The following is a 26,595-nucleotide window of genomic DNA, read 5'->3' as shown; positions in this document are numbered from 1 at the left end:
TATACATTTTATCATCAGGACATAATGTGGCTCCAGGGGTTCTATTATGCTTTATGAGTGGCAACAAACGATATCCAACAATATTATCTCATTAGTTTAACTTCCTGATTATCCATTTGAGCTCTTATCTGGTTTATGTCTTCCTGTTCAGTGTTTCAGAGCAGCAGAAACCCACAGGTTCACCTGAGGACTGGGTGGAATGGTTTCTGTATCGGCTGCATCAGGAGCCGTGGGCACTGGGCGGTTTTGTGGTCATAGGAGTGTTTGTGCTGGGAATTCTGTCCCTGGTCACATTCGCGCTGCTGTATGGGTGCTGCTGCAGCCCAAAAGAGAACCAGAAGAAGCAGAAATCAAAGGATGGAGTGATCTAGACGTGTGTGAAGAAAACTGACTCACATGTGTATAGGCTACTGTAAAATGAACGTTGACATGATGAAATATTTGTCTAAATGTACCTGTCCACCTTTGAGTAATTTTTCTTGTGCTGTTTTCAATTTTTGTATGTCTACTGTGACACCATAAAGAGAGTGGGACCACATAATTGTGATCAAATCTTGATGAAATCTTCCATCATTTTTATTTCACATAAACTTGGCTTTGTAGTCAGTTATCTTCATGAACTACATCCACCAGGCTGCAGTATAATGTAGTAAGTGTGTATGCTGGTAAGGGGTGATGGTCCAGATTTGACTAAATAATATTAAACATTGGTAGCACACCATTACTTTCCTATATGTTTACAGTACTATAACTACTTTTTGTTAAATTTTATTTTCAAATAGAATTCACTGTTTGACTGATATGATATTGAAATAATCATAACTATCCTCAGTCAAACATTTGTACAAAATCAGTAATCATTTCATTTTTTTGAATTGCCAATATTATAAAGGTTCTTTATTGACTTGTTAAAAACGTATTAACTTACTTACTTAAAAAGCATGCAAATCACTGGTGTAGGAACAAAAGGTTATTAGCAGGTCTAACTTAGCATACATATGTCTTTTAATCTGCAAATCATCAAATCAGTGTCTGCTTAACTGTAAGCTGAATGTGGTTTATTTCTTTTAGCTGCATCACGTTATTAGTAAGCCATATCCATATCCATCCATGCACAGAAGTCTTTCAAACATTTGAAAGGCTATGGTGAAGAAGAAGTGCCACTACAGCAGTTAGACAAGCACAGTCAAAATAATTTTCATAAGATATGAAAGTTGTGAGTGCATGTTTAAGCCTACATCATGCATTACTTTGATTCTTTAGCCTACTATCTTTCTCCTCTTTTCTTTTCACCCTTTCTGGGGGTGGGTTTGTATAATTGAAGGGTTTTAGCTGTATAACAGCAGTAGCCTAGTCTAAAATAGACTACTTAAATGGTACGAATCAACATGAGGACTACGTACTACATCCCAGTGCTACGCCGGTGCGACGTCAGTACCTACGTAATACAATTTCAGTCACTGACGTTTTTACTTTGCGACCGGGAGTTTATGCGACGCATACAGTAATGGCGAGCGGTAAAAAGAGTGTCCTGCTTTCCTCTTTGGCAGACTATGGAGACGATTCGGAGCCTGACTCCGACTCGGAACCAGAAGAGACGGGTAACTGATACCAAATGTAACAGGTTCTGTGGTTCTATGTATAAAGGCTAAAAAACGCTGTGTGTTGCTATGCGAATCTTACCCCGGATTTCATGTGGCAGCTAACGTTAGCTTGTAGCTAGCTAACTTTAAGACAGCCATAGATATGAACGACAGCTATTTAGTTTACAGACAATGTCTAATTTATTCAAGAAGTGTTTTTTTTTTTAAATAAAAAAAACAAGCCTAATGAATAAATGAAAAATGAAATAAAGTTATCTCAGCAGGGTCTTGTTGATTTCCCTGACACATAACGTTAATAACGTTAACGTTGGATAAAAAACGAGACATTCTTAACACGTTCACGTTATTTTGTTTGCTGTAAAGTTACTGGTTACTGGTACTTCTGACCCACAGATTAATGTAATAATGTTAGGTTTATTAAAAAATCCGTGTGTGTGTGTGTGTGTGTGTGTGTGTGTGTGTGTGTGTGTGTGTGCGCGCGCGCGCACGCGCGTGTGATAGTTGATGGCCGTAATGTATTAGTTAGCTATTTTATGTATTAACGTATGTGAATAACGTTAACATATCCACATATTAACATGAAGCCAACTGTACACTATATCTGTCGTTATGGCTTTGTGATGTCTTCCTGTATCCCTGATGCACTGACACATGCTGAACCAAGACATTCATTATTTGAAAACCAGCTGCCAGTGATGGTGTGAAGTATATACTGTATGTATGCACAACTGAATTATGCATGTATGTGTAAGTGTTTATCTGCAAGTGAAGTATTCAGTTATGGCCTATGCGGCTTCTCATAACCCTGTGCCTCTTTGTCTCATCCTATCATCTATCACTAGGGGGGCGTGGAGCTGGACTGGTGTACAGCTATGGGGAGGATGACCTGAACCGAACTGAGGGTCCCAATGACAAGGTGTCTGGAGATGAAGGCAGCAGAGATAGCAACTCGGTCAGTCTTTGAGTTAAAACATTTTTTTTATGTGTTTCTTGCTGCTAGAAAACATGACATCCTTTAGGTTTATTTCTATTAAATAGTTAGGTTCCACTGGTGTTTGGTTGAACGTTTTAAGTGACACAAAAAGCAGAGCATTGGGTGTGGTTTGGGTGTGTGAATTTTGTTGTTGCTTTTTGACATGTTCATGATCTAATGCAGTGGTTCTCAAACTTTTTCGGTCATTCCCCACTTTGGACAAGGGGGAATTTTCAAGACCCACCTGCCCCCATCGCCCCAACACAATGCTAATAAAATACGCAACAAGCTTAAAATGTTCCAATTTATTGAAGTAACAAGTTGTATCGAAATACAACTAACTATCTACATAAAATAACAGGAAATTCAAAAATAAAGAAAATAAAAGTGTAGCTGTGTCGAAATTTGTATCAAGTTCAAAAATAGAAAAGAAATATAAGTGCCACTTTGCAATCTGTTAAAAAAAGAACAGAAATCCATTTGGCAAGACAGGTCTATTTATCCCTGCATTAGTGGCTGCAATGAGCCTGTTTTGCATTGCACAATTTCGGGGGTGATCAGTCTAATAAGCGGCATCACACAGCTATAAGGACGGTTTGCTCTCACACGCGCTGCATTTATAGTCCCACACACACACAGTCCCTCTCTAGTCTAGTGGAGGCGGGTATGGCTGCTTTTTCTCTTTCGCGCAGGTCATGTTTGAAAGACGCTGTCCTGTAGCTTACTAATGAATAAAAACGTGGTTTAATGTACGTAAACAATGATCAATGATTACCAAATTTCTCTCTCATATTGCTCCTCATAACCACTGAAAACTGTAAAAAAAATCAAACCCAAAGTCCTATTATTATGGACGTTATCTGACATCTGAGGCGTTTCTGCTTCACATTTTCAGCAGGGCAGCGGAGCGGCTGTGGGTTGACTCCCAACGGTTCTCATGGCCTTTATAAGTCCTAACATAAAAAAGCTTAACGTGGTTTAATGTACCCAAACAACGATCAATCACCACATTTCTGGTTAGATTTTTTTGACAGTTTTCAGTGGTTATGAGGAGCAATATGAGAAAGCTCACAAGCTTTTTCCTCGTCATAGGCGCCAATAAAGAAGAAAATGTTAATGTGAGATAAGTTAAAATCGTTGGATTTCGGTTTAGTTCTTTTGACAGGCCTAAGTGTTCATTACAATATGGCCATGATAAATTTGGTGATCATTGATTGTTGTTGAGGTACATTAAACCACGTTAAGCTTTTTCACGTTAAGCAGAATGTTCCGACAGGCAGCGTTGCGAACAAAGATGTGTGCAAGCCAGCGCAGCAGCAGAGCGGCTGTGGGGATAGAGATTGCTGTGGATTTTTTTGGCGTCTGTGGCTCAAGAATGATATGTATTAGTAATAAAGTATTAAAGTAGTAAAATATTTTAAAGTATTTTATTCCAGACGCCAGCTTTTATTTTGAAAAGTCGATGCTCGGGGGACGGCACAAGGCGGGTCGGCATGACATGGGACGCTCCAGGCTGCAGCCATACAGTCCTGGTCTAGTGCGCGGGCTTGCTCCAGATTCCGGGAGATTGGATCTCATTTGCGGGCGTCAAGGAGCCGCTATCAATATGCGGGAGACTCCCGGAACTTCCGGGACAGTAGGGATTTCTGGATAAAGATATAAAGGCATAAAAACGAAAATGTCCTCCCGTTTGACGCGCCCCACGTGTCACGTCTCTATTCCCCACCAGTGGGGTGCGCCCCACGCTTTGAGAAGCGCTGATCTAATGTGATCACTGAACTGAACTCTGGGGGGAATGAGGAAGCTGTAAGGACCGCACCGACGCTTGTTGTGGCTGTAGCTGCATCATATTCGAGATTAGACGTGTCTTATCATCAAATAGCATCAGTACATGTATAGGGTGACGGGGATCTTGTCACTTCACCTCCTTGATCCCATAAAAGAACAGTTCCCACCCAGACCATATGGAGGGGGCCAAGATTGTCTTAATTGTAATAGTCTGCTATTACATATAACCATGTAACCATATACATTGAGATCTTGTATTCTTCCAGTATTCATCCATCCACTCAAATACTTTAATTTGTCTTTCATGAATAAAATCTCTAATGTACAAAAAGCATTATGTCATTTAAAATCAGTGTGTCCTCTTAAATAAAAATATGAATACAATTGTACAAAACAACGACAAAACAAATGCTCACAATAATGCTCCTACAACATGTGGCTAAAAAAAGAAGATTGCTCCTTTCACTGAAAATGCAGTTACGTTTTGAGATTTTCTGTGAACATGCTCTTGCCCGCAGCTGCAACCACGTCTGGAAAACATAGAGTGGTTAATCACAGTGTGTTCAAAATAATACCAATGTAACTCGTTATCAAACAGACCTGGGGGCTGTTTCACAAGAGCAGAATTCATAAATCCAAGATAACTGATGAAGCGAGGCTTGACCTAGTCTAATCTGTGCATCCTGGCTTGGTGCGTTTCACGGCGGCCGAGCCAGGCTGAGGAAGAGCGACTAGGTCCAGCCAGGCTGAAGTAATTCAGATAGATGCGCGTTCATGGCTTTCCTTAACAGAACGCAAGGTCGATAACATATTTACTGATGCTAAAATGGAGAATATGCATTGTGCATACTTTACACAGAGTGAGTAGCACCTTCTAATGGAAGTTTAATGAAGTGAAACACATTATTTGCAAGAAACGCGGCCGCTGTGATGAAACAGCGAGAGAAAACGTTGCAAACAATATAGACATAATGTAACCACGACTCTGAACTGTAACCGTCACAATTATAACATTCAAGGTGTTAGGCTACTAACACATTAACAGTTGTATATTTTGGATTAAAAGTGAGCAGAATGATTTCATTTAAGAGCAGTGGTTTGTACATTTTTAGACTATCATTCAGTCCGTTCGCTATTGCCGCTGTTTTGTTATAGCGAGTTTGCTTCTTCCCAAAAATGCTTTGCTCCCTTGTATATGTGGACATAGAAAAGAAAGACGCTGAAAACCAAAATCTAGAAACTATGAAGATACAATTAGGATAGGTTTTTATAATTGTAAAATCCTCTCAAATTATAGTCCCAGTTTACTGGAGAGAACACAAACCGTGTGCTAAGAATGGCGAATAAAAAGCACATAAAAGGGTAATATACTGTACATGATCCTTTATTGTTAAACCACAATTTCAGATATTAAAGATATAGTTCATGATCCAAATGTGAACAAAGGGATTGCCTCACTGTAGTTCTAATTGGTTTTATTTTATGTAATAATTCCATTAATAAATCAGTTGCTCCACAGAAAATGAAACTGCAAGTATTTTGACAAGTAATTACTTATTTATGTCTGATTAAACCCCCAAACATTCATTGGTTACAGCTTCTTAAATGTGAGGCTTTTCTGTGTTTTATATCATTGTAAAGGGATCTTGAGTTTTGGATTGTTCGTCAGACAAAATAACCCATTTGAGGATGTCAGTTTTAAATACTGTAAAATCAACATTGTTACAGTGTCAGACCGCTGTGATGTCCTCCAGAGCCACAGAATAAATTATACAACTGACCCTCATATGTAAAATTGGTGGGCTGGCCTTTTAAATTAGTTAGAACAGTCCAAATAGATATTTGTGGCTTTTGTGAAAGGGCATTAACCACATTTCACCAAATGTTTGGAATGTTTCTTTATCAAAGACTTTGTAGTACTAGAACTAGTATAAAAGAGTCCTAGCTGGGTGCTGTTTGTCATCCAGTCTCTGCTGCTGTTAACCTTCTGCATTTTTGTTTTTATAGGAAATGGAGGAATCTGACGAGGGGCGGGACGCAGATGATGTTGAGGTATTTAAACATCCACACATGGTGTGGGATGGATTGTTATTTCATTTGTTTTGTGACCTAAAGGGATGGGAATGTTAAATGCCAAAAAGCTATGAAGTAGCATGCTCACTAGATGGTGCTATGGGTTTATGTATGTCAGATGAATGTGCAAATATCAAATGAGACACTTCATGTATGTAAGACTAGTGACTTATACCTAAAGTATATTCTGAGTCACTTGACTGTGAGTCTCAAACCTCTTCTGAAGTAAAGAGCTCAGCCAACAGTGTTGTTTTTTCCGAGCACACTGCTTGGACCTGCACACCATACTAGCCCCACCCTCTGTGTGTTGTAAAGCCATGTGAGGTGGACAGCCTGCCAGCTTCCTGCTGCGCTGTTTGGTACAGGTCAGTGAGGTGAGAGTGAGTCACAAACCTAACAAGCAGGAACAATACAAGTCAGAGGATGTCTACTCTGTCTGAGGATTTGTGATACAGCCTTTTACAGTCTTTGATTGCTCATAATCTAATAAATTGTTGTTTTGTGAGATTGTTGTCTCTCTTCGATATGCCATGTCACGAAGCCCAGATTACAGCGCTGGCAATGCAAGGATTTTGTGATATCGTAACTGTAGTCTCGCTTTGCCAGACCTTCCTCCACAGCGCTGCAAAAGAGGGTCTGGCTAGTGCACACAGCATTCCGGAATGCGAGAAAAACGGGCTCTGGTTTATTGGCGTTTCTTTAAACCAATCACAATCATCATGGGCGGCACTAAGCACCGGGCAGAGCCTCGGTGCTGCTGCAAAATAGCCTCAGGAAGGAACTTGGTTTGGTGGAACGTCTACGTTCAAAAGTAGTTTTATCGTGCAACAGAAAACTCAGATTGGACAGATAGTCTAGCTAGCTGTCTGGATTTACCCTGCAGAGATCTGAGGAGCAGTTAACCATAGTCCTCAGAAATCCACCGGAGTTTAGAATGCCAACACAAAGACAGCGGAAGATTTCAGACATCCGGCCAAAAAGAGTGAAATCCGACGAATTTTCCAGCGGCAAAGGAGCGATCCCGTTAGTGGAACATCGTGGATATAGACTCGTAACTGTAACACTATGCGTCATGATGTGATTTCCCAATAATACATGAGTTGACATGTGGAGCATGTTTCATTATACCCATGAAAGAGAAACATTTTTTAGGGAGTTAGTTTAACAATGTTGTGAACTTTGGAAAAATTATATTCAATATTTTAGGGCTGCAATTTATGACTATTTTCATTATCAATTAATCTGCTGATTATTTTCGAGATTAATCCAATAGAATATCTTTATTGTCATTGTACACAACATTGATATTAAGATTGCAGCTTCCATATTAATGCTATAAAACAATAAGGAAAAAATAAGGTAAGAGTACAATTAGCAATAAAGACAACAAATTGTTAAAATGTCCAAGGTAATATCTTTAAATGTCTTGTTGTGTCAGTCCAAAATCCAAATATATTTAGTTTAATATGATATAAAACAGAGAAAAGCATTAAATATCCATATTTCAGAGGCTGAAAACAGTAGTTTTTGCCATTTTTGAATGAAAAATTACTTGAACGATTAATCGATAATCAAAATATTACGCAATTATTTTTCTGTCAATTGGCATATCGTTGCAGCTCTACAATAATATGTTGTCTAGGTTTTTACACGTGTGATTTATTGTGGCCTGTGTAGCAGCAGAAGATGGTGATAATGTTTAGCCTTGTGTTGACTGTTTTGGTACAGAATGTTATCTTCTCTATTGACTGTCTTTTGTAGATAAGAAGGCCACCATACAATAACTGGCCCTTATTTAAATGGGGCAATAGAATACTCAGGAAATCTTTGAAACATTGCTATGGTCCTTTGGGAAAGAGCTTTGTTGCACATGTATTACAAACCCCAATTCCAATGAAGTTGGGACGTCGTGTAAAATGTAAACAAAAACGGAATGCAATGATTTGCAAATCAAATTGAAAATGAGTGAAGATTTGCACAAAAAAACCCCAAAGTTTATCAGTTTGAACATTAAAGGCATACTATGTAACTTTTCCCTCTACGGTCCCTCTACAGGTTGTCTCATTGGAACTACAGCCGGAAAAGTTACATAGTATGCCTTTTAAATATCTTGTGTTTGTAGTGTATTCAATTGAATATAGGTTGAAAAGGATTTGCAAATCGTTGTATTCTGTTAAAAGCATGAAAGGGCACAAGGTCCCTCCTGTCATCATATAGGACCCCCCAGCCAGCGTTGAGCTATCATTTTCTTGGTTGCGGTTGAGCCGGCTAGCCACATTTTTTTCCGTCTCCCAAGCAGGTGTAATTTAGAGTCGTCATTAAGTAACAAAACAATCGGGTCAATAGGAATTTGTTATCCTATCACGGAGGCTGTAGTTTGTGATTGTACTACACTTTTTATTCAAAAAATAGGAAAGAGCTAAGAAAATGATCTTTTGTAACTTTCTGTGTGCTTGGTAGAATGTATTAATGTGGCTCTGTTATTTATATATAGACAGATGGCTAGATGATGCATACAGTATATACAGAGCCTGAAATGAAAAGTAGTTTGGTGTGAACAATAGATTATAACCTTGATTTAAAGTGTTAATGTTATTTTTATAGTATGGTTTAACTTTCAAATCCAGTATAGTATCTTTTGTCAGTGAAAATATACGACTGAAAGCTTCTCTTTGGTGACACGGTTTCTCTCCAGGCTAAGATTCAGATTAAATAGTTTTGATGTCAACAATTAGGCATTCAGAAGATCAGCTAAATGTTATTTTTTTTGTTTCCACACATTTGTGGAAACGCTGCTCTTAAAACCTGTGTTGTTGTTAACAGAATTATTCCTGGCATTGTTGGGTTTTTGGTAAAGGCTTGGTCTAATACTATGCTGCTAAAATTTAATTCTTTATTCAGAAAAATCTTGGACGGCACTGAATCATACCAGCTCCAGTGCTGCAGGTTTTATAGCTTAACGTGACCTCTGACCGTCCTGTGAAGGGTGGCCAAATGGGAAAGGCACTTCAGATGTGGATCAGTGAACTGAAGAGTATTTCGTTGGCTCTGTGTCAAACAGCAGGTGCCTTATATATATTTGTTGGTTTATATTTCTGCCAGCAGGCTCTGCTGTGCTTCCATGTCTTTCTGTCCACCCTGCCCCTCCCTCATCCTTGTCCTCGTAATTTGGCCAACTTCAGGACAATCCTTTGATGCTCCTGTGCAGTTGCTAGGTGACGACATGATGCCTGTGAATAACAGCACTGTTCCTTTGTGCTGAACCTGTGTTATGCCCACAGAGCTGGCACAACAGGCAGCATATTTCAGAGGCTGTACAATACTCCTCCTCCTGCCGAGCTCAGGCTTTCACTGGGAACTGCCAGGATTTACGACTCTGGTTTCTATTCCTTCTTAGGAACTATTATCCCCCGTCAGCTTCTATTCCGGTCACTCTCTTGCATTAGCATGTGTCATTTCTTCATTTCAGGTAAAAATGGAATGAGCATTTGTTTCCAGCTCCACGTCTTTTACAAGAACTGCCAGTTCACCTCACCAAACCTCTTATAATCCACTGTAATTAACTATATCCAAGCTGGGGACATGGTTGGATAGTATCTACCACTGGTACTGTCAATGTTTCCCTTCAACACAAGGGGTGATGATTACATTCTCCTGTCCAAGTGAGACCTAAATATCACATGTATCTCTTTGTTTCCCTCTCTTCATTATTATTATTATTATTATTATTATTATTATTTTTTTACAGATCTCAGAAGTAGAAAAAAGGGACCCCAATGAGCTAGTTGGTGAGTACACATACACAAATACAGAGTACACATACACACCAACTCTTAATGGATAAGGCTGCCGCTTGTTGTCGATAAATCCCATGAAAAGACCAATATTAACTGTGTGTGTGTGTGTGTGTGTGTGTGTGTGTGTGTGTGTGTGTGTGTGTGTGTGTGTGTGTGTGTGTGTGTGTGTGTGTGTGTGTGTGTGTGTGTGTGTGTGTGTGTGTGTGTGTGTGTGTGTGTGTGTGTGTGTGTGTGTGTGTAAAGCCTGACAGATGTTATTCCTCTGTGCCATAGAGCTCCATTGTTGTCCACAAACACATTAATGAGCCGCTCTGGCTGGCATGGTCCTTCGTTAAAATAAACATGGCCACTATTTTGAGTCCATACGGCATACAGTGTGCGGCTGTCACTGAGGGCACCAAATGTATCTGCAGGTCTTGGGGGAAAAAATAGGCCTTAGAAGTCAAGAACATTACTTAACAAGTGTTAATATTGCCTCTTGCCTAGCAGTAATGTTAGTTATATCATCTTTTTGGATCTGATTATGGGCTGTCAGGAGGTTTACACACCAATCTTTTTTTTTTTTTTATGCCGTTTCAGTCAGCAAACACTGTCACTACTGCTAACTACAGTAGCTGCGAAGCTCATCGTCTCATAATGAGCAACTGTCAATTTCAGCCATTTTTACTACTTATCTGGGCGCAGGTCGCATTCATTTCATTAATTGAGAATTCTTACTTCTGCTGGAAAGTACTGAAAACTGTGATATAATAATGAATAATTCTAAGCCACATTTAGCCTGGGTAAACCCTGACGAACTTCCGGCAAATTTGAGTCAGTCTGGCGAAGAGCCCATTCAAACCCATTTCTTGATGTGTATGCATGTATAATTAAACAAATATAAAGTAGGATACAGCGTAAGAATCAGACTGTTACGTGTCAGGTGTTGGTGCAGTAAATCTCTGAATCACTAACTAGAACAAGCTGAGGTATAAAAGCCTCTTTGTCCATCGACTGACAGATGTGCCATGACCCAGGGTGCTGGCACTAGCTGGTGAGTAATGGCTGACCTGTACAGGTGTGGAAGCGAGCATCAGACAGGATATGAGTGATACAGGGAGTGGCTTCTCACACACCAGTCTGATAAACGCCAGTAACCATAAGCTTTTGGCACACTGCTGTTTTTACAGGCCCGTAGCGAGATGCACATGACGGCACAGATTATGCAATGCAGCACTACTCCTCATCCATCATTTGACTGAAAACAAAATAACCCCAGAAAACCATATATAATAATGTGTTGCAATGAGGGTGCAGATCTGATAATAATAAATAGTATAACTGCTAAATGATGCTCATAAAGAAATAATTTCATTTTGAAATGAATGTCTAAATGAATCCAAGTGCAAGCTGATTTATGCAGCGGATTTGAACTCACTCAAAGTGAAGCTCTCACGCCTTTTTGCATCCCGGCATGCTGCTGCTGTTTTCTAAAAGTGTACTTAGGACTCAGCAGTAGCTGAGTGGACTTGGTGGCGGCTGCCCACAGATTTACTCCTTTCATCATCACCACTATCACTCTTCTGGTTTGTTACAGCCATAAAAAGAAGTTGCATAGGAAAGGGAAATGCACTAGAGCCATTTTAATTTTCAAAACAGCCGGCGTTAGTGTACTACAGTGGCAGTGTGACTCATTGCGTGGGCCTGGACACTTGGCATTACTGCAGCGGAGCTCGGCTCCTCTGTCTCGTCTGTCAGTAAATGTCACAGTGGCTCTGGCAAAAGGCCTGCCGTCAGCAGGCTGAAGATGGCCCTTTGTCTGTTCACTCAAGAGCCAGACATTGTCCATCTTTCCAAACAGACCCTCAGGGCACAGATTGTGACTTTCTATCTGTTATTTTCGGGACGACAGATGGTAATTTTGTCGCAGAATATAATCCTTTCTCTGTCCTGTTTTTTACACTGTGTCTCCATGTCCTTCCTGACAGTACCACTGTTATACGAGAATATTTCTCTCACACGGAACTGAATTATAAACAGAGATTATTTATTACACACGCTGTGATTTCTTCACACTTCCTTTTCTACTGTGGAGGGCTACGGAGTTTATTTTGGTGTTTAAATTAGAGTTTGTCCAACGAGGCTACAAAACTATCAACTAAATCTACCATTGTACAAAGTAGATTAGCAGGCTTCCACAATGCTAAACCCGTGTGTGTGTGTGTGTGTGTGTGTGTGTGTGTGTGTGTGTGTGTGTGTGTGTGTGTGTGTGTGTGTGTGTGTTAAATGAAATCCCAAGCTTCCACCTAATGCCTATGACTCATCAGACTTGCCTTGTCAGGTTTTTTTTATTGTTGGAGGCTACAGTATACATGTTCTGTGATTTCAAATATAAGGTGTTCAGATCAGTTACACACATGGAACCGTTTACCATCATGTAACTGTATACCTGTGTACTTTTACTGTCAAACAATTTGTGTGAACCTGCATACATACATGCCGTTACTTATGTGTCTAGCCAACAAAGGCAACGCCCTGCCCCTCGTTTGCCCCGGCGAGGGAGGTAAAACATATCGACGATGAAGCAGATGGAGGGGTACCGCTCCTCCTCTGTACTTTCCAGACATGAGGGAGATCAGAGTGGCAAGTCGGTATCCACACGTGTGTATCTGTGGTCTCAGCAGATAAGCAAACCAAGGAAAAACACTAAAGATATTGAAGGGAGGTACTGGTGGAAAAAGTTTGACAGTATACGACGGGATCCCGTCTGCAGACAAACTTCAAAGCTTCAAAGTTCACCTCTGGCACAGGCCCCCACGGGCAGGGATGGCTTCACTGTGGACCAGCAATATTTATGTCAACAGACCTATTGTAGCCAGCATAAAGAGACTGCATGCACTAGAGCTAATGAACCTGTTCTTGGACAGAAGTGTTGGACCAAACGGTCAACATTTTCAGCATGCAGAGGCAGTAGATCGGTGGCAAAGCATCAATCAACTGTAAAAAAAGACACTGTCAGCGGGTAGAGCTGGGTATCTTTTGAAATGTTTTGCAAGATGGCGCGGTTCTGCCTAGTCGCCTACCTGATCGCTCCGTATAGAGCGTTTTTAATTTAAGTATGTCATGAGCTATGAGATAGCACAGTGGAGTGGAGTCAGGAATGCATTTCACTGCTTGTTATAATTGTAAGGCTATGCATGTGACAAATAAACTTGAAATTGAATTGAAATTGATACTCTATCAATACCCTACTTATGTTTGCTACCAAATTCTTTTTATTAATAAGCCACATTTCTCAATTATGTATTAAACACCAGTAGCCGTACAAGAGGTCTGAATTTGGATTTTGATCAGGACATAAGCGAGATTACAAATTTGTCCAGTCATTTGATGACCGCCTTCTAGCTGATTAGCTTTTTACAGAATTATCATACCTGCGTATATATGAGTAACGAGGAATTTCAGGACAGAAATGCCGAAGATACGTTTGAGCTCATTTAGAAACTGTGTCGCCACTACATAGTTTGTCCACCAGAAACACTGTTGAGTTTTATTTTTAGCTGTGCTATCTCAGCAACTATTGGATTGCAATGAAATTTCGTACAGTTATTCATGACCGAATACCTGCAGAACTAATGACATTCCTATCGGTCTCAGCTGTACTTTGTGTTTAGAGCTAACTGTTTAGTGCAAAAGTTAGGATGCTAACATGTTAAGCTAAGACGTTTTATCATTGCAACATTACCTTCTAAACATCAGCATTGTCATTGTGAAGATGTTGACATGTCCCTGAGTAAATTGTCCTGCTCACTACATGTTGTGGTCACAATTCTTTTAACAAATTTAAAGGTGCTCTAAGTGATGTGATGTGTTTTTTAGGCTACAACATTTTTTGTCACATACAGGAAATATCTCCTCACTATCCGCTAGCTGCCTGTCCCCTGAACACACTGTAAAAAAACGCGGTCTCTGTAGACAGCCCAGGCTCCACAAACAGCAACAAAAACAAATTGCGCCAACCTGCCCCAAAAACCATAACAAACAGTGTTCCAGCCAATAACCGACAAGAAGGAGGTTGTTGAATCATGAATATGCATTGTGGAAGTAGCCTACGTGCTAACGCTGCTGCAGTGATGGCTCAACCTGCTCCTTCTTGTCGGTTATTGTCTGGAACACTGTTTGTTAGGGTTCGTTGTGCAGGTTGGCGCAGTTTGTTTTTGTTGCTGTTTGTGGTGCCCGGGCTGTCTTCAGAGACCGCGTTTTTTTACAGTGTGTTCAGGGGACAGGCAGCTAGCGGATAAATGTTGTAGCCTAAAATACGCGTCCCATCACTTAGAGCACCTTTAAGGTCTTATTAACAAAATGTTGTGTATGTAAAGTAGAACAACAACTTGCCTAATATATCACATTTCTTATTATTGATGTCAGTATTCTGCCTTAAAAATGTTATTGTTTGAGCAAAACATTACAAACACAAAAATCTCCTGATCACATCACAGATTTTGATTAAACTTCACAGTTTTAGAGTACGTGACTGAAGTTTTCCTCTTGCGTTTTGTTAAGATAAAGTGTTCAGCCAGGCCAAGTTAAAAGAGCACTTCAGAAAAATGATCTTCTCACGTCCCGTCAAGTTTCTACTTGTCGACGAGCTGCGTAGAATATCAGCAGACTAGAATATCGGACCAATTCCTGCATTTACACGTGTACGCGTACACAGCTTGCAGCACTTATTCAGAGCGGGATCGACAGCGCTGAATGACTGTAAAGACTTTGTTTGTCTTCACTGGGATGTAGAGTGACACTGAAGAATGCCTGGCCTGCAGTCAGAGAAAGCAAATAGAGAGACAAGGGACGGGTCCAAAAGAGAGCGTAGAGGAGCCTCCCTTCTCCGTACAAGTCCCAACAACAGCCACTCCCTGCCCGGGACGTGCTCTCCTCATACCACACTGCCCTATAAAACCACTGGCATACACTTAGGAATATGATGAACAGGATGCTTAGGAATTCACCAGCGATGTTTGCTTATCACACCGTGAACATTTGTTTGTGCTCCAGTGCATATTCCATATCCCACCTTTCTTCTTATTTGTCATCTGTTTATTCAAACAGTAAAAGAGATTGGCTTCTCCCGTATCACTATGTTTGTATAACAATGGTTTCTTAGTTAATCCTTATTCAGCACGTAGAGACATGCAAGACAGGGTAGAGAGGTAAAGCCGCCGAAGTGAAAACATTTAAGTGCTCATGTTTATGTCGCTGTCTTCTTGCCAGCTCTATTCTCCGAGAAGGTGAGGAACATGTCGCCTGATGAGATCAGGATCCCCCCTGAGCCCCCGGGATGCTGCTCGATCCATCTACAGGTAGACACACCTCCACGGTTATATGATTATTTAGCCACATAACTTTTACTGCAAAGCTTTTCTTGTCGCAAGCACATTTAACACAATAATACACTGCTGCTGTTGTCTTGTGCAAGCAGTTTTTCTACCCCCCACCCCCACCAAGGCCACGGTTACTTCTGCTAATCAGAGCAGTGCAGAGGGTGTGTGGATAAAGCTGGGGGTTGTGGGTTTTCTGGGAGCTTTGACAGAATAGTCCTGGTGCCCTGTGTGTTTTAACATGTCTGTATGCTCGTTTTGTGTGCTGGAGAAACACTTTCCAGCTAATAAATGTATCCTGCTAGAAGTCGAAGACTTGTCAGTGGCCCCTAAAGGAAGATGTTGGTTTCATAAGCAAACACGCAGTCTGCACTCTCCCCTTTGGCATATGTAGAAGGTTTAGAATTAGGAATTCAAGATCAAGAGTTAAAGTTTAGATTGTTTAAGAGGATAACAGCGACCTTATCCAGAGACTAGTGATCTCGGTGTCGACGCAGTGAAAATAACCTGTTCTCCACGCCAAGTGAGTAGTTTCCCTCGTTCCCCCTGGGGTTAGAAAGAAATTCTGGTGGCTACATAAATCCTGAGACTCACCCCTGTAATTAAACCAGCACACAGTGTCATCTTCTATCAATTTTGTATCGCCACACCAGCACTGCTGTGCTGCATTCACATGCATTTGGTGCGTCTGACCGCAAATATGGTTTGTGTTCTGTGAGGAGCTGAGGCAGGTCAGGACACACAGCTGACTTAGGTGTACAGCTCAGCAGTATCCCCGCTGGGCTGACACTCCCGCACCTATTAGATGAACAACTTATGATTCACCTGCACCAGAACAGCCTGGATATTCCTGCCCTCAGGTTACGGAGGAGCAGAGACACATGCTTAGAATATGTTTGGTACAGGCAGTTCTCTGGAACGTATCCCCTTTATGAACAGTTTCGAAAAAATGCCTTTTTGCGAGGCCCAAACTTGAGGTCAACATCCCATTGACAGCCAGAACCTGTGCGCTCAGGCCTTCAGTGAGCCTTAACTTTGCCCGGCGCAAAACGTTCAAACGCCCTTTACATTTACCAGACACAGACCTCAAGTTACCGTGTGTTTTATGACTCTAGTCTGTCAGAAGCAAATGGGTAAGTAACGTGCCATTGTAACAGCACAGAAACACCTCATAGGAAGAGGAGGTACACTTTCCTTTTCCTACTAACAGTCAACGTTGGTTTTAGAGATGAAATAATTAGTCGGTTATATGGGCACTCCTATAATGCTGGCGGCAAAGAAGCAGGAAATCAAGAAGACTGCTAGCAACCAAATGTAGATGAAAACAAACTATTGAAAAAAACTAATTGGCTTTGCAAATGCTTTAATAGGAAGGATATATATATATATATATATATACATACATACATACATACATACACACACACATATATATATATATATATATATATATATATATATATATACACATACATACATACATACATACATACATACATAAGGATGTACACAATGCATTTTGATAAGCAACACCTAATGTAAACATAACTTTTGTTTGTTTTTAATAACTCCACAGGGTGTTTTTAACCTGTGGTTAACACCTAACCAAATCTCAGTTATATACATACTTTTTTAACAATCATTTGTAAGGGATTACAATGTCAGTCGTCATCCATCACTCGTGTTGGGTCGTTATGGAAGACAATGGCAAAGGAGTAATCTTATCTCCAATGGATCGACTCTTTGTGGCTACTGCCGTTGTATCTTCAGACTTCCAGGCTTTTTTGTTGCGTCTAAATATGAATGTGGATAACGTCAGTGATAGTGAGATGCTTGCTACAGTTACATTTCTAGTGATGAATCGATGAAAAACGCGTTTTTATTTCTCTGATTCACGGCTTTGTTCTAACGCCGCTCGCTCTCTTCAGTCGCTGTCTAGCTAGCTCGACCGTAGTGCTTTCGGGCGCACGTTGAGCTTCTGTCTATCTGTCATTTCGTTAAAGGAACACGGCGACTTATTGGGACTTTAGCTTATTCACTGTAACCCCAAGAGTTAGACAAGTCCATACATACCCTTCTCATCTCTGTGCGTGCTGTAACGCTGTCTGATGGCCCCAGCGGCAGCAGCCCATCACAGAACATGCAGGTGAATGGTTCCAGTAATCCTACTGCTCCCAATAAGTGACAAAATAACGCCAACATGTTCCTATTTACATGTTGTGATTTCTCAGACAGGCTTGCTGCAAAGCCGATCATTCCGCCCAAGTACTATATTCTTCCGCCTGAGAATACAGTTCCCGGTTTGTTTACGGTTAGAAGATGGCTGTGTCTCATGTTACGTTGTTTTTTGTACACGCTGTGACTCTACAAATCACAACATGTAAATAGGAACATGTTGGCGTTATTTTGTCACTTATTCGGAGCAGTAGGATTGCTGGAACCATTCACCTGCATGTTCTGCATGCGACTTGAACAGCTGAGTTGCAGCCACACCATCAGCTGGCTTGAGTCGAGCTGAGATGGGCCGGTTCACACCGCTGAAACTTTTCTCGGTGACGTTCTAAAACGGTTATGTCTCGTCCCAAATCTTTGGTCTGAACCTGAGCTTAACAGCTTCTCGTTTTGGCAGCAGTCCCTTCTTCCACCTTGTTCCATGTTAGCCCTCATTTATCACCGTGGATACCCTGGATACACCTGCCAGCTCCTTGTGGCTCAGTTAAACCTGGTTGTCAAATATTTCCCAAAGGTGTCAGAAACTCGATATACAACAGCTCCGTTCACACTGACCCTTTCTTCGAGCAGAGCTGATCATGTGTACAGTAGGTTTTGTCTATTTAATGATACTGACAGCGTGTCCTGCCAAACGTAGAGTGTGGAGGAAGCAGACGATCTTGTTACACTGATCATGATGACCTGCTCACGTCCTTCATTGATTTGTTTGTTTTGTAACAGGAAAAGATCCACAAGCTGTACGAGAGGAAGCTCCATGGAGATTTTGACACAAACAGCCACATCCAGAAAAAGAAAGAGTTTAGAAACCCAAGGTATGCCGGTCACGCGCCCAAACCGAGAAACATCACACATGGAGTGCCATTTACTCATGATACCAGATACACTCTTTGGTCTACAAATGTTTCCAAGTGTCTTCCTAGCTTTTTCCTTCTTTCTTTCTTTTTTAGCATTTACGAGAAGCTAATTCAGTTCTGCAGTATAGATGAACTGGGAACTAACTATCCAAAAGATATGTTTGATCCTCATGGCTGGTCAGAGGACTCTTACTATGAAGCTCTAGGTAAGCCAATGTACTTCTTCTTTACAGCTCTGTGTGATTGGAACTCAACAAGGCACTCATGTATGCGTCTTATCTTTCCAGCCAAAGCCCAGAAAGTGGAGATGGACAAACTGGAGAAAGCCAAGAAGGAGAGGACCAAGGTGAGTCGAACAACCACAACAAAAAGGGTTGTCAGTTCTCTTCTCTGTCTGCGTCAGGGGCAAGTCTCCACCAGCTGCAGGTAATTTCTACTTCACGATCCTTTATTAGACACACGCAGAAGTCGGCATTGCCAAGTTTAACTCTCATGACTGCAGCTCAGGCCCAGCCCAGTGCGGCTTTACAGCTGAGCTCTGCCCATACGTGTTTTTCTACTGTTTTTCACATCTTCTGTAGAAGTGCACCCGAGTGTGTCTTTCTTTGCCAGCTATTTTTGCTTTAGCAAGTTATGCTGAATAATCATTCAGAGGTGCTAAAGGCTGCTATGATCAGCAGCAGCTGCACCGAAGCTAGAAACTGGACTTGAACAAACGTGTACACTACAGGAGCTGCTTTGTTATTCTCTACTGTGAAATGTCAGTGGAATGCAGGCGACAGCAGAGTTGACATAACAGGAGTAAGAGTTTGATGCGGGAATGAAACTAAACCAAGGGAATGAGTCATTTTCTTCTCTCACTCCAATACGGTCACTGTTGATGTGCCCTTGAATGGGGCACTTGACGCCTTCCACGATAAGCAAGCAGCAGATTGTGTTTGTTGGTTAAAAACAGTTACACGTCAAACAGCACCAGGAATGAAATCGGCGTTTTAATGTTCTGTTTGTTTCACAGATTGAGTTTGTCACAGGGACTAAGAAGGGCACCAATCCCTCCAGCACAGCATCCTCCACCAGCAGCAACACCACCACCACCACAGCCACAGGTAAACACCTCCCGATCGAGTCAATTCAGTTGATTTATAGTATCAAATCATAACAAGAGTTATCTCAAGACACTTTACAGATAGTGTGGTCTAGACCTACTCTATCATTTACAAAGACCCAACAATTCCAATAATTTCCCCAAGTTCAAGCATTTGGCGCAACAGTGGCGAGGAAAAACTTTCTTTTAGGCAGAAACCTTGAGTGGTGAGGAAAGACGTTCTTTTAGGCAGAAACCCCGGACAGACCCATGGCCATGGGCATCTGCCGGTGCCGGTTTGGGGTATGATGAACAGTGGCAATTATATTAACAATAAAGATAATGGAACGATGACTAGAAATAATAGTTGTAGCAGTTCAGGGCGTAGCAGGGCGTAGTAGAGCGAATTAGGGCATAGCAGGGCGCCGAGCAGGACCACGGCGGCAGCTGCAACCAGGATTTAGGTGCCACCCTGATCCAAGGAAAGCTGTGAATCGAGAAAACATAACGACTTTGGGGCATAAGCTCCCTGGAGATAAGTTACTCCGGATTTCCACTGAATGCAGAACGTCTGCGGACCGGCTCCGCTGCGTGTCTCCGCCGTCCGTCAATACCCACCAGGTCCGGATTTGTTAGCGGATTGGCCGCGGCCATGACTGACAGCTGTAGTTCTCGCAAATTCAGGAAGAATAGAACCACAAAACCAACAACAGTTTGTTTCCATCCGGAGGACTAGAGGGGAAACAGCTCTGTGATGTGTTTTCAAGGTGTAGTGCAGGGAAATATGATCCGCCGTGAGCACGGTGTATTTTATTTTGAAAATTAACCGGATGTTTATTTTGTTTCTGTGCTCGACTTCCTGTCCCGCACTATCTGCCATGTGCTGAATTGCTGCGGAGCTCTCCGGCGTCCGGCAAAAATAGAAGCTCTGCGTATCTGCTGCGGAGCTGGGACGCAGTCGGAACGCAGCCGTTCTGCAGTCAGTGGAAATACACACATTGACTTTAATGGAAACCTAATGACTCCGCCGCCATTACGCAGCCAGTGGAAATTGGGGGTTAGTAGAGCTGTGCTCGATTGAAGAAATTCTTAGTCGACTAATATATTCAATTTTATCGACTAATCGATTAGTTGATTTAATCGACAGATCTGTAAATCTGAGTTTCTCCGCAAAGAGTCACGCAAAATCACCACTTTAATTCTTGTTTACCAGAGATGTGCTCGTACATTTCTTGCAAATAAGTCATTCAGCAGGAAAAAAGCATAAAACATGACTAATTGACTAAAATAATCTTAGTTGACTAAGACCAAAACGACCGATTAGTCAACTAATCGACTAAGAGGGAGCAGCCCTAGGGGTTAGTAAGCATTCCTGGGACATGAATGCACACAAATGGAAAGAGAGAGGAGAGAGAAGCTCAGTGTGTCAAAGGAAGTCCCCCGGCAGTCTAGACTTACAACAGCATAACTAAGAGCTGTTTCAAGGCAAACCTGAGCCAGCTCTATAAGGGTTGGTAGATGAATCTGGCGACTATGAAGAGAAGCAGAAAGGGAAGGGGGTGCCGTGTCTGTAGTTATACACCCTCCCCTCCCGCCGGCCTGGGCGAACGCTGCAACTTGATCATGCTCCTTGCAGAAATGCACCTTGCTCGATACCACGATATATGTCTGGGCAATTGTGTTCCCAAGTTGGAACATACAAAACACTTCCAACACAACACAAGTCTGAAATGATTGTTGTCACATTAATGCTAAGGCCACAGCAGCACACGTCAAAATAAACCGAAAGAGATTAAATTGGCGTTGTATTCCTCCTCCTTGAGGTTAATGCAATATATTTGTCATTTACTTATCATCCCTTATCCACATAGAAATGAAATGATCATAATCAGTTTCATAAACTACAAAACACTGTGAAGGATGTGAACAAATAGGAATTACATTTCTCAGGTACTGTTTTTATTCCTTATAATCTTATTATCTCTTCTATTAAATAAAGTATGACATTGATGAGAGAGGTTGTTTGGAGGATCTATGCTAGTGAAAAGCAAGGCAAGTTTCCTATGAGCTCATTATCCTTAGGATTCAAGGATTTATTGTCATTATGCAATACAGGATTGCACAATGAAATGTAGTTGTAGCCCCCAGAAAATGCAAAAAACAGATATATATCTTTATTTTTTATTTTTTTTTAACAAGGTGACACAAGATACTCATAAGGTGAAAACAATATCAGTGTCATTGTCGCGGCTTGTAAACACCGCTTCATAGCGCTACTAGCGGTGCAATCTGCTTGGGGCACCTTTATCTCAAGTAATATCATGCCTTTCCTTAGCATAGTGTCGTGCAGCCCTTCCTGTGCAGTTGGTGATTTAAATCCTGAGCTCACGTCAGTGTTTACTCTCCTCAGCAGAGGCCCAGAAGAGGAAAAGCAAGTGGGACTCTGCAATCCCTGTGACCCTGGCCCAGCCCACCCTCATCACTACCAGCGCCACCCTGCCTGCTGTCGTCTCCGTGACAACTACCGCCAGCGGCACCAAGACCACAGTCATCTCTGCAGTGGGCACCATCCTAAAGAAGTCAAAGCAGTGATTTGTTTGGTGTTTGTCTAGAAGAGTGTGTGATGAGAAGCAATGACTGACATGAAGCTGGAAGACCTGTGGTTCCTGTGCTCATTATCTATGTGGAAAGAAGGACAATGAACTAATGGACACTCAGTGTACTTCTATTGTGTTTTAGAACCAACCTACAAATACCCTTTTGCTACATACGGACTAATCTAAGGTTTCACTGAGTTTTATCTCAGGGATTGTATCGGCACTATTGCATCCTAAAGCCAAATTCAGTTTGTTGAAAATACGCATAGACCCTCTAAAAATCAGAAAGTATGTCTTTCATTCATTTTTTTATATGTTGGCAATAGTTGTTAGCTTAAAACGGCTGAAGAAAACCACAGCATGACAATGTTTGTGTAAGGAAAGGGGTCCCAAACAGACCTGGTAGGAATATCTGAAAAAACTGTTTCTATCACACAAATGTGTGTGTTTTCAATCCAATGTTTTGGTGCGGTATTTTCATTCCCTCTAGCAGTTTTGTGTTATAGCTCGACATGTGCATCATTTTTTTTTTTTTTCAGCGTTGTTTTTTTCTTTCATCATTGGAATATTGACCGACTCTGCGGTAAGGTTATTTTTTTTTTACACTTGTACATATGTATTGATGATAAGGTAAATAAATGGATCAGATGTTGCCTTTTCTGTTCAATTATTGTCAGTTTGTGGAAATGACCAAAAAACAATTTATGATCCCCACTCTAAAGTCACTTAATACTGAAAGTAAAGCCTTCTGTGCATGGAACCAGAAACAGGCATCCAGTTTACTATTCAGCCTTTCTTTTTCTAACACACACACACACACACACACAGACAGAGTGTTTGTCTCTTCTTTCAAGGAATGCATGTGTGCTCCAGGTGGAGTTTTCAGTTATGCTCTACCTCACCTCAGTCTCCACTTCTGACTTCCATAAGGGTGCTTTAAAAGTTCGTAGTACTTCTGACGCACCATTCAGGGTACAAGTTGACAGTGTGAGTAGGCCAAGTTCCCCATTGAGTTATTTAAAATAAAATAGAGCCCTTCCCACTTGTTTACTGTTACATGCTGCAAATATTATGTATAACCTTTCACACCGCAAGATAGTGACTGTGGGTGCAGTCTTTTAACTAAACACCAAAATATGCAAAGGCAACTTTCTTGTGTTCTAATTGTATTTATCTAAACCTAGGTCTGTATTCCCATTGATATTAATGTCCTACAAAAATGCATGATGGCTGGGCGATAGAGAGAAAATCCGGTATCACAATATTCTTGACCAAATACCTCGATATCAATAGTGTGGCGATATTCTAGGGTTGACAATTGGTCCTTTCACAAAATAACTTCACACTAATAAATAATCATCAGTAATGTGGACATAATGTCTAAATGGGGAAAGGCAAATGCTAGAACAGCTAGAACAGTCTGGTAAGTTCAGAAAAGTACATCACTTTACTCTAATGCAGCCTTTAAAACCAGAACAAAACCACTTTGTTATATCATGATATTACGAAATCCAAAATCTAGGACAATATAGTCTCATATCACAATATCAATATAATATTAATATATTGTCCAGCCATAATGGCTGGCAATAAAGCTGTGACTTCTCAACATTTACTGTCTATTTAGAAGATGAAGGTCTGGGTGTGATAACGGACCCTACAGGGTTATCAGAAGATTAGAGAACAGATTGAGGCCATAACCCTGAGTAATTGATGACATTCAGTTGAATCATAACCACAGCTGGCCACTGAGTCATTACAGTAGTCATGTATTTGGTACAGTAGATGAACAAATTGTCATGTTCTTGTTTCATCAACATGTTTCTGTAGAGCCTGGAATTCAAATACAGTACTAAAAAAAATGTATGGTATTCACATTTGGTTCCACCGAATTTCAAAAATAAAAACTTTCCCAGCTGGAATTATTGAGAAGAGAGAAAGTAGGCCTACAGTGCAAGTCAGTGTGCAGCGTATTGGATGGTTATTGAAAGCGAATCACAATGCTCAATTGGACTTTCTCACAAACCACAAAATGTAAAAATTAACGTGGCCTTTAGAAATTAGATGGATGTTCTATTGGCTTTGGTCTAACGACATATGCAAATTGTTTTGTAATTATGGTTTTGGGGATTTGTTTCTTAATAATGAAAAGCTGAATATCGGTTTGTTTAAAGAATCTGTGTTTGCTAAAGACAAAAAGCAGTGGGCTGACGATATGGGCTATGCCAAAATTGCGTATTTTTGTAATGATAAAACCAGAATATGGCACTGAGAATTATGTTGTATATAATTTGTCAAAAAGGCAAAGATCCTTATGTGCTCAAGTGAGATCTGGTGTTTTGCCTTTGACTATTGAAACAGGACGATATGTTAATGTAGAAGAGGAAAAACAGATCTGTCCTATGTGTTGTTTGAATGATGTAGAAAATGAGTTACATTTTGTTTTCTATTGTCCTTTTTATCGTGAGCAGCGTGATTTTTTTTGTTTTGTAGGATAAAAGCAGAGATTGATTTGGTAAATATGGATGATGCTCAAAGATTGAGATGGCTGTTCACATATGAAACATATAAATTAGCTAATTATTTAGATAAAGCCTGGGAGAAGAGGAAAAAAGCTCTTTATCGAGTGTAGATGAGAACTAGTTGTTGTGTGTGGTATGTGTGTACGTGTATATACATATGTGTATGTCTATATATTTGTATTCATGTATTTGTCCGAAGGATTTGTATATGCAACGGGAAGATGTTTGTTGAATAAGTGAATTTGTGGTGTCTTGTAATCCCATGTGGGATGGGCCAAGATGTTTGGCATGACACAGAAATAAAATATAACTAACTAACTAACTATTCTTAACGCCAATCTGGTTGTGTTGATGTGGAATTAATTATGAAAGTATTCATAAATAAAAACAATGGTAAGGCTGTAGAAACTAATGTAGTTTTACATAGTACTTTAAACACTGCAAGGGAAAAGCTGTACGCATAAAATGGACCCAAAATAGTAGATTTGTGCTTTGATTCAACTGTTTAATATCATTTAGCAGCTTTTTCCAATGTAAGGTGAAACTTCCGTTTCTCCACACATTTCAATGGAATAGTTTCAACAGAAATATGATACATTAACCCCATGAGGTACGATAAGGCGTGTTATCTCCGTGCTGTACAACGGAATGGAATCTTATCGGGATGATTCACAGTTTATGAGATCGGCAACACTTCAAGTGTGTTAGTTCCTGTGAACGCGCGCACACTTTGGGTTTGTCTCGTGGGCTCACCTGCAAAGTACAACTTGTACCGGGCAGGTCACAACTTTCACCTCAACAAACTCACTCCGCTGTCGTCACGCACATTTGACTCAGTAGGTGTTTACGCAAGACTTATGAAATATGAACAAAATATGAACATATTCTTAATTATTCCTGCACTTTGCTTGTTTGTCTGTAGCTATAGATATTTAGCATAGCATTCTGTTGCCTATAGTAACAAATGTAATAGGGGACAATTATACTAGTTGGCATATCATTCTTTTCCCGTTTAAAATACAGGGAACTGTGGTGTTTTCATCATTATTGTCATATGCAACACTGTCTGAATTCTCAAAAAAAGGTTTCACCTTTTCACCCTGTGTGTCGCCGCTGTCCTCTGAGCTACACTGGCGGATTAATTGGTGGGGAAAAAAAAAGGAGACGCCATTAGCCACTGAATGAACTCATTGGTCCAAAAAAAAAAAGTGGTTTTTGTCATGTAAATTGGCGAGGAGTTGGGCACAGACTGGACTTTGTTTAATGTGAGCAAAGAGGAGCTGAAAGTGAAAACATTCTTGTCGGCCTTTCCCTCTGTATCCAAAAACTTATACACTAATTTTTTTGGGGGTGGTTCCAACAGCCTGCTTGTCGACCGTCTTCCCCGCTAATGAGTCCAGTTCACCGCAACAGCCTATTGTTCACAGTAAGTGACGTCTTACGTTATAATTAGCATGTATAGAAAGGACAGATAGTTAATGACAAATGCAAAATATGCGACAGCCGTGATAACTGGTGGCTTTACCGTAGGCTATGTATGTGTTTTGGTAGTAGCTAACCGAGCTAGAGCTAATGAAAATCCGACTTTTAAATAGAACTCCTTCAACTCTTGGTCATTTCCAGTTCCGGCTTCCGAGGTAAATAGAATGTGGCATTAGCGTCTTACAGTGTGAATTTAGGATATCTTGTCACTCAAGAAATCAATGTAAACCGT

General features: G+C 40.8%; 2 protein-coding genes across 5 annotated transcripts in view; both read left to right on the top strand.

The window, feature by feature from the left end:
• Positions 1 to 1,414: 1,414 nt before the first annotated feature.
• sap30bp (SAP30 binding protein) lies at positions 1,415 to 23,026 on the top strand. Of its 2 annotated transcripts, none has more exons than XM_028568589.1 (10): positions 1,415 to 1,601; positions 2,447 to 2,556; positions 6,373 to 6,417; positions 10,187 to 10,226; positions 15,486 to 15,574; positions 18,545 to 18,636; positions 18,772 to 18,884; positions 18,966 to 19,024; positions 19,694 to 19,784; positions 22,176 to 23,026. In XM_028568589.1, the coding sequence occupies exons 1-10, from the start codon at positions 1,508 to 1,510 to the stop codon at positions 22,352 to 22,354; spliced, it is 912 nt and encodes a 303-aa protein (XP_028424390.1). In that variant the 5' UTR covers positions 1,415 to 1,507; the 3' UTR covers positions 22,355 to 23,026. The 2 variants fall into 2 exon arrangements, with proteins under 2 accessions (XP_028424390.1, XP_028424389.1); XM_028568588.1 differs by having other exon boundaries at positions 22,173 to 23,026.
• A 2,621-nt stretch (positions 23,027 to 25,647) lies between these two features.
• The window catches only part of itgb4 (integrin, beta 4), a 41,320-nt gene continuing 40,372 nt past the window's right edge, over positions 25,648 to 26,595 (top strand). The window contains exons 1-2 of one of the 3 annotated variants that reach the window (XM_028567178.1): positions 25,648 to 25,717; positions 26,245 to 26,307. The gene's annotated coding sequence lies outside the window, so the exon portion shown is untranslated. Of the gene's footprint in view, positions 25,718 to 26,244; positions 26,308 to 26,493; positions 26,519 to 26,595 lie in introns of those variants that run through there. The other 2 variants (XM_028567180.1, XM_028567181.1) reach the window with 2 other exon arrangements.

This window comes from Perca flavescens, chromosome 21 (genome assembly GCF_004354835.1).
Source record: "Perca flavescens isolate YP-PL-M2 chromosome 21, PFLA_1.0, whole genome shotgun sequence".
NCBI lineage: Eukaryota > Metazoa > Chordata > Actinopteri > Perciformes > Percidae > Perca > Perca flavescens.
Note: the sequence above shows the minus strand (reverse complement) of the source record. Positions and strands in the feature narration are given on the sequence as shown.

What these genes read in the sequence shown, in the direction of transcription:
- sap30bp (XM_028568588.1), top strand. Translation starts at nt 1,508, where the DNA reads ATGGCGAGCGGTAAAAAGAGTGTCCTGCTTTCCTCTTTGGCAGACTAT. An exon ending in GCTGCTCGATCCATCTACAG is followed by an intron (nt 15,575 to 18,544) that starts GTAGACACACCT and finishes GTTTTGTAACAG; the next exon opens with GAAAAGATCCACAAGCTGTA. An exon ending in CTCTTACTATGAAGCTCTAG is followed by an intron (nt 18,885 to 18,965) that starts GTAAGCCAATGT and finishes TTATCTTTCCAG; the next exon opens with CCAAAGCCCAGAAAGTGGAG.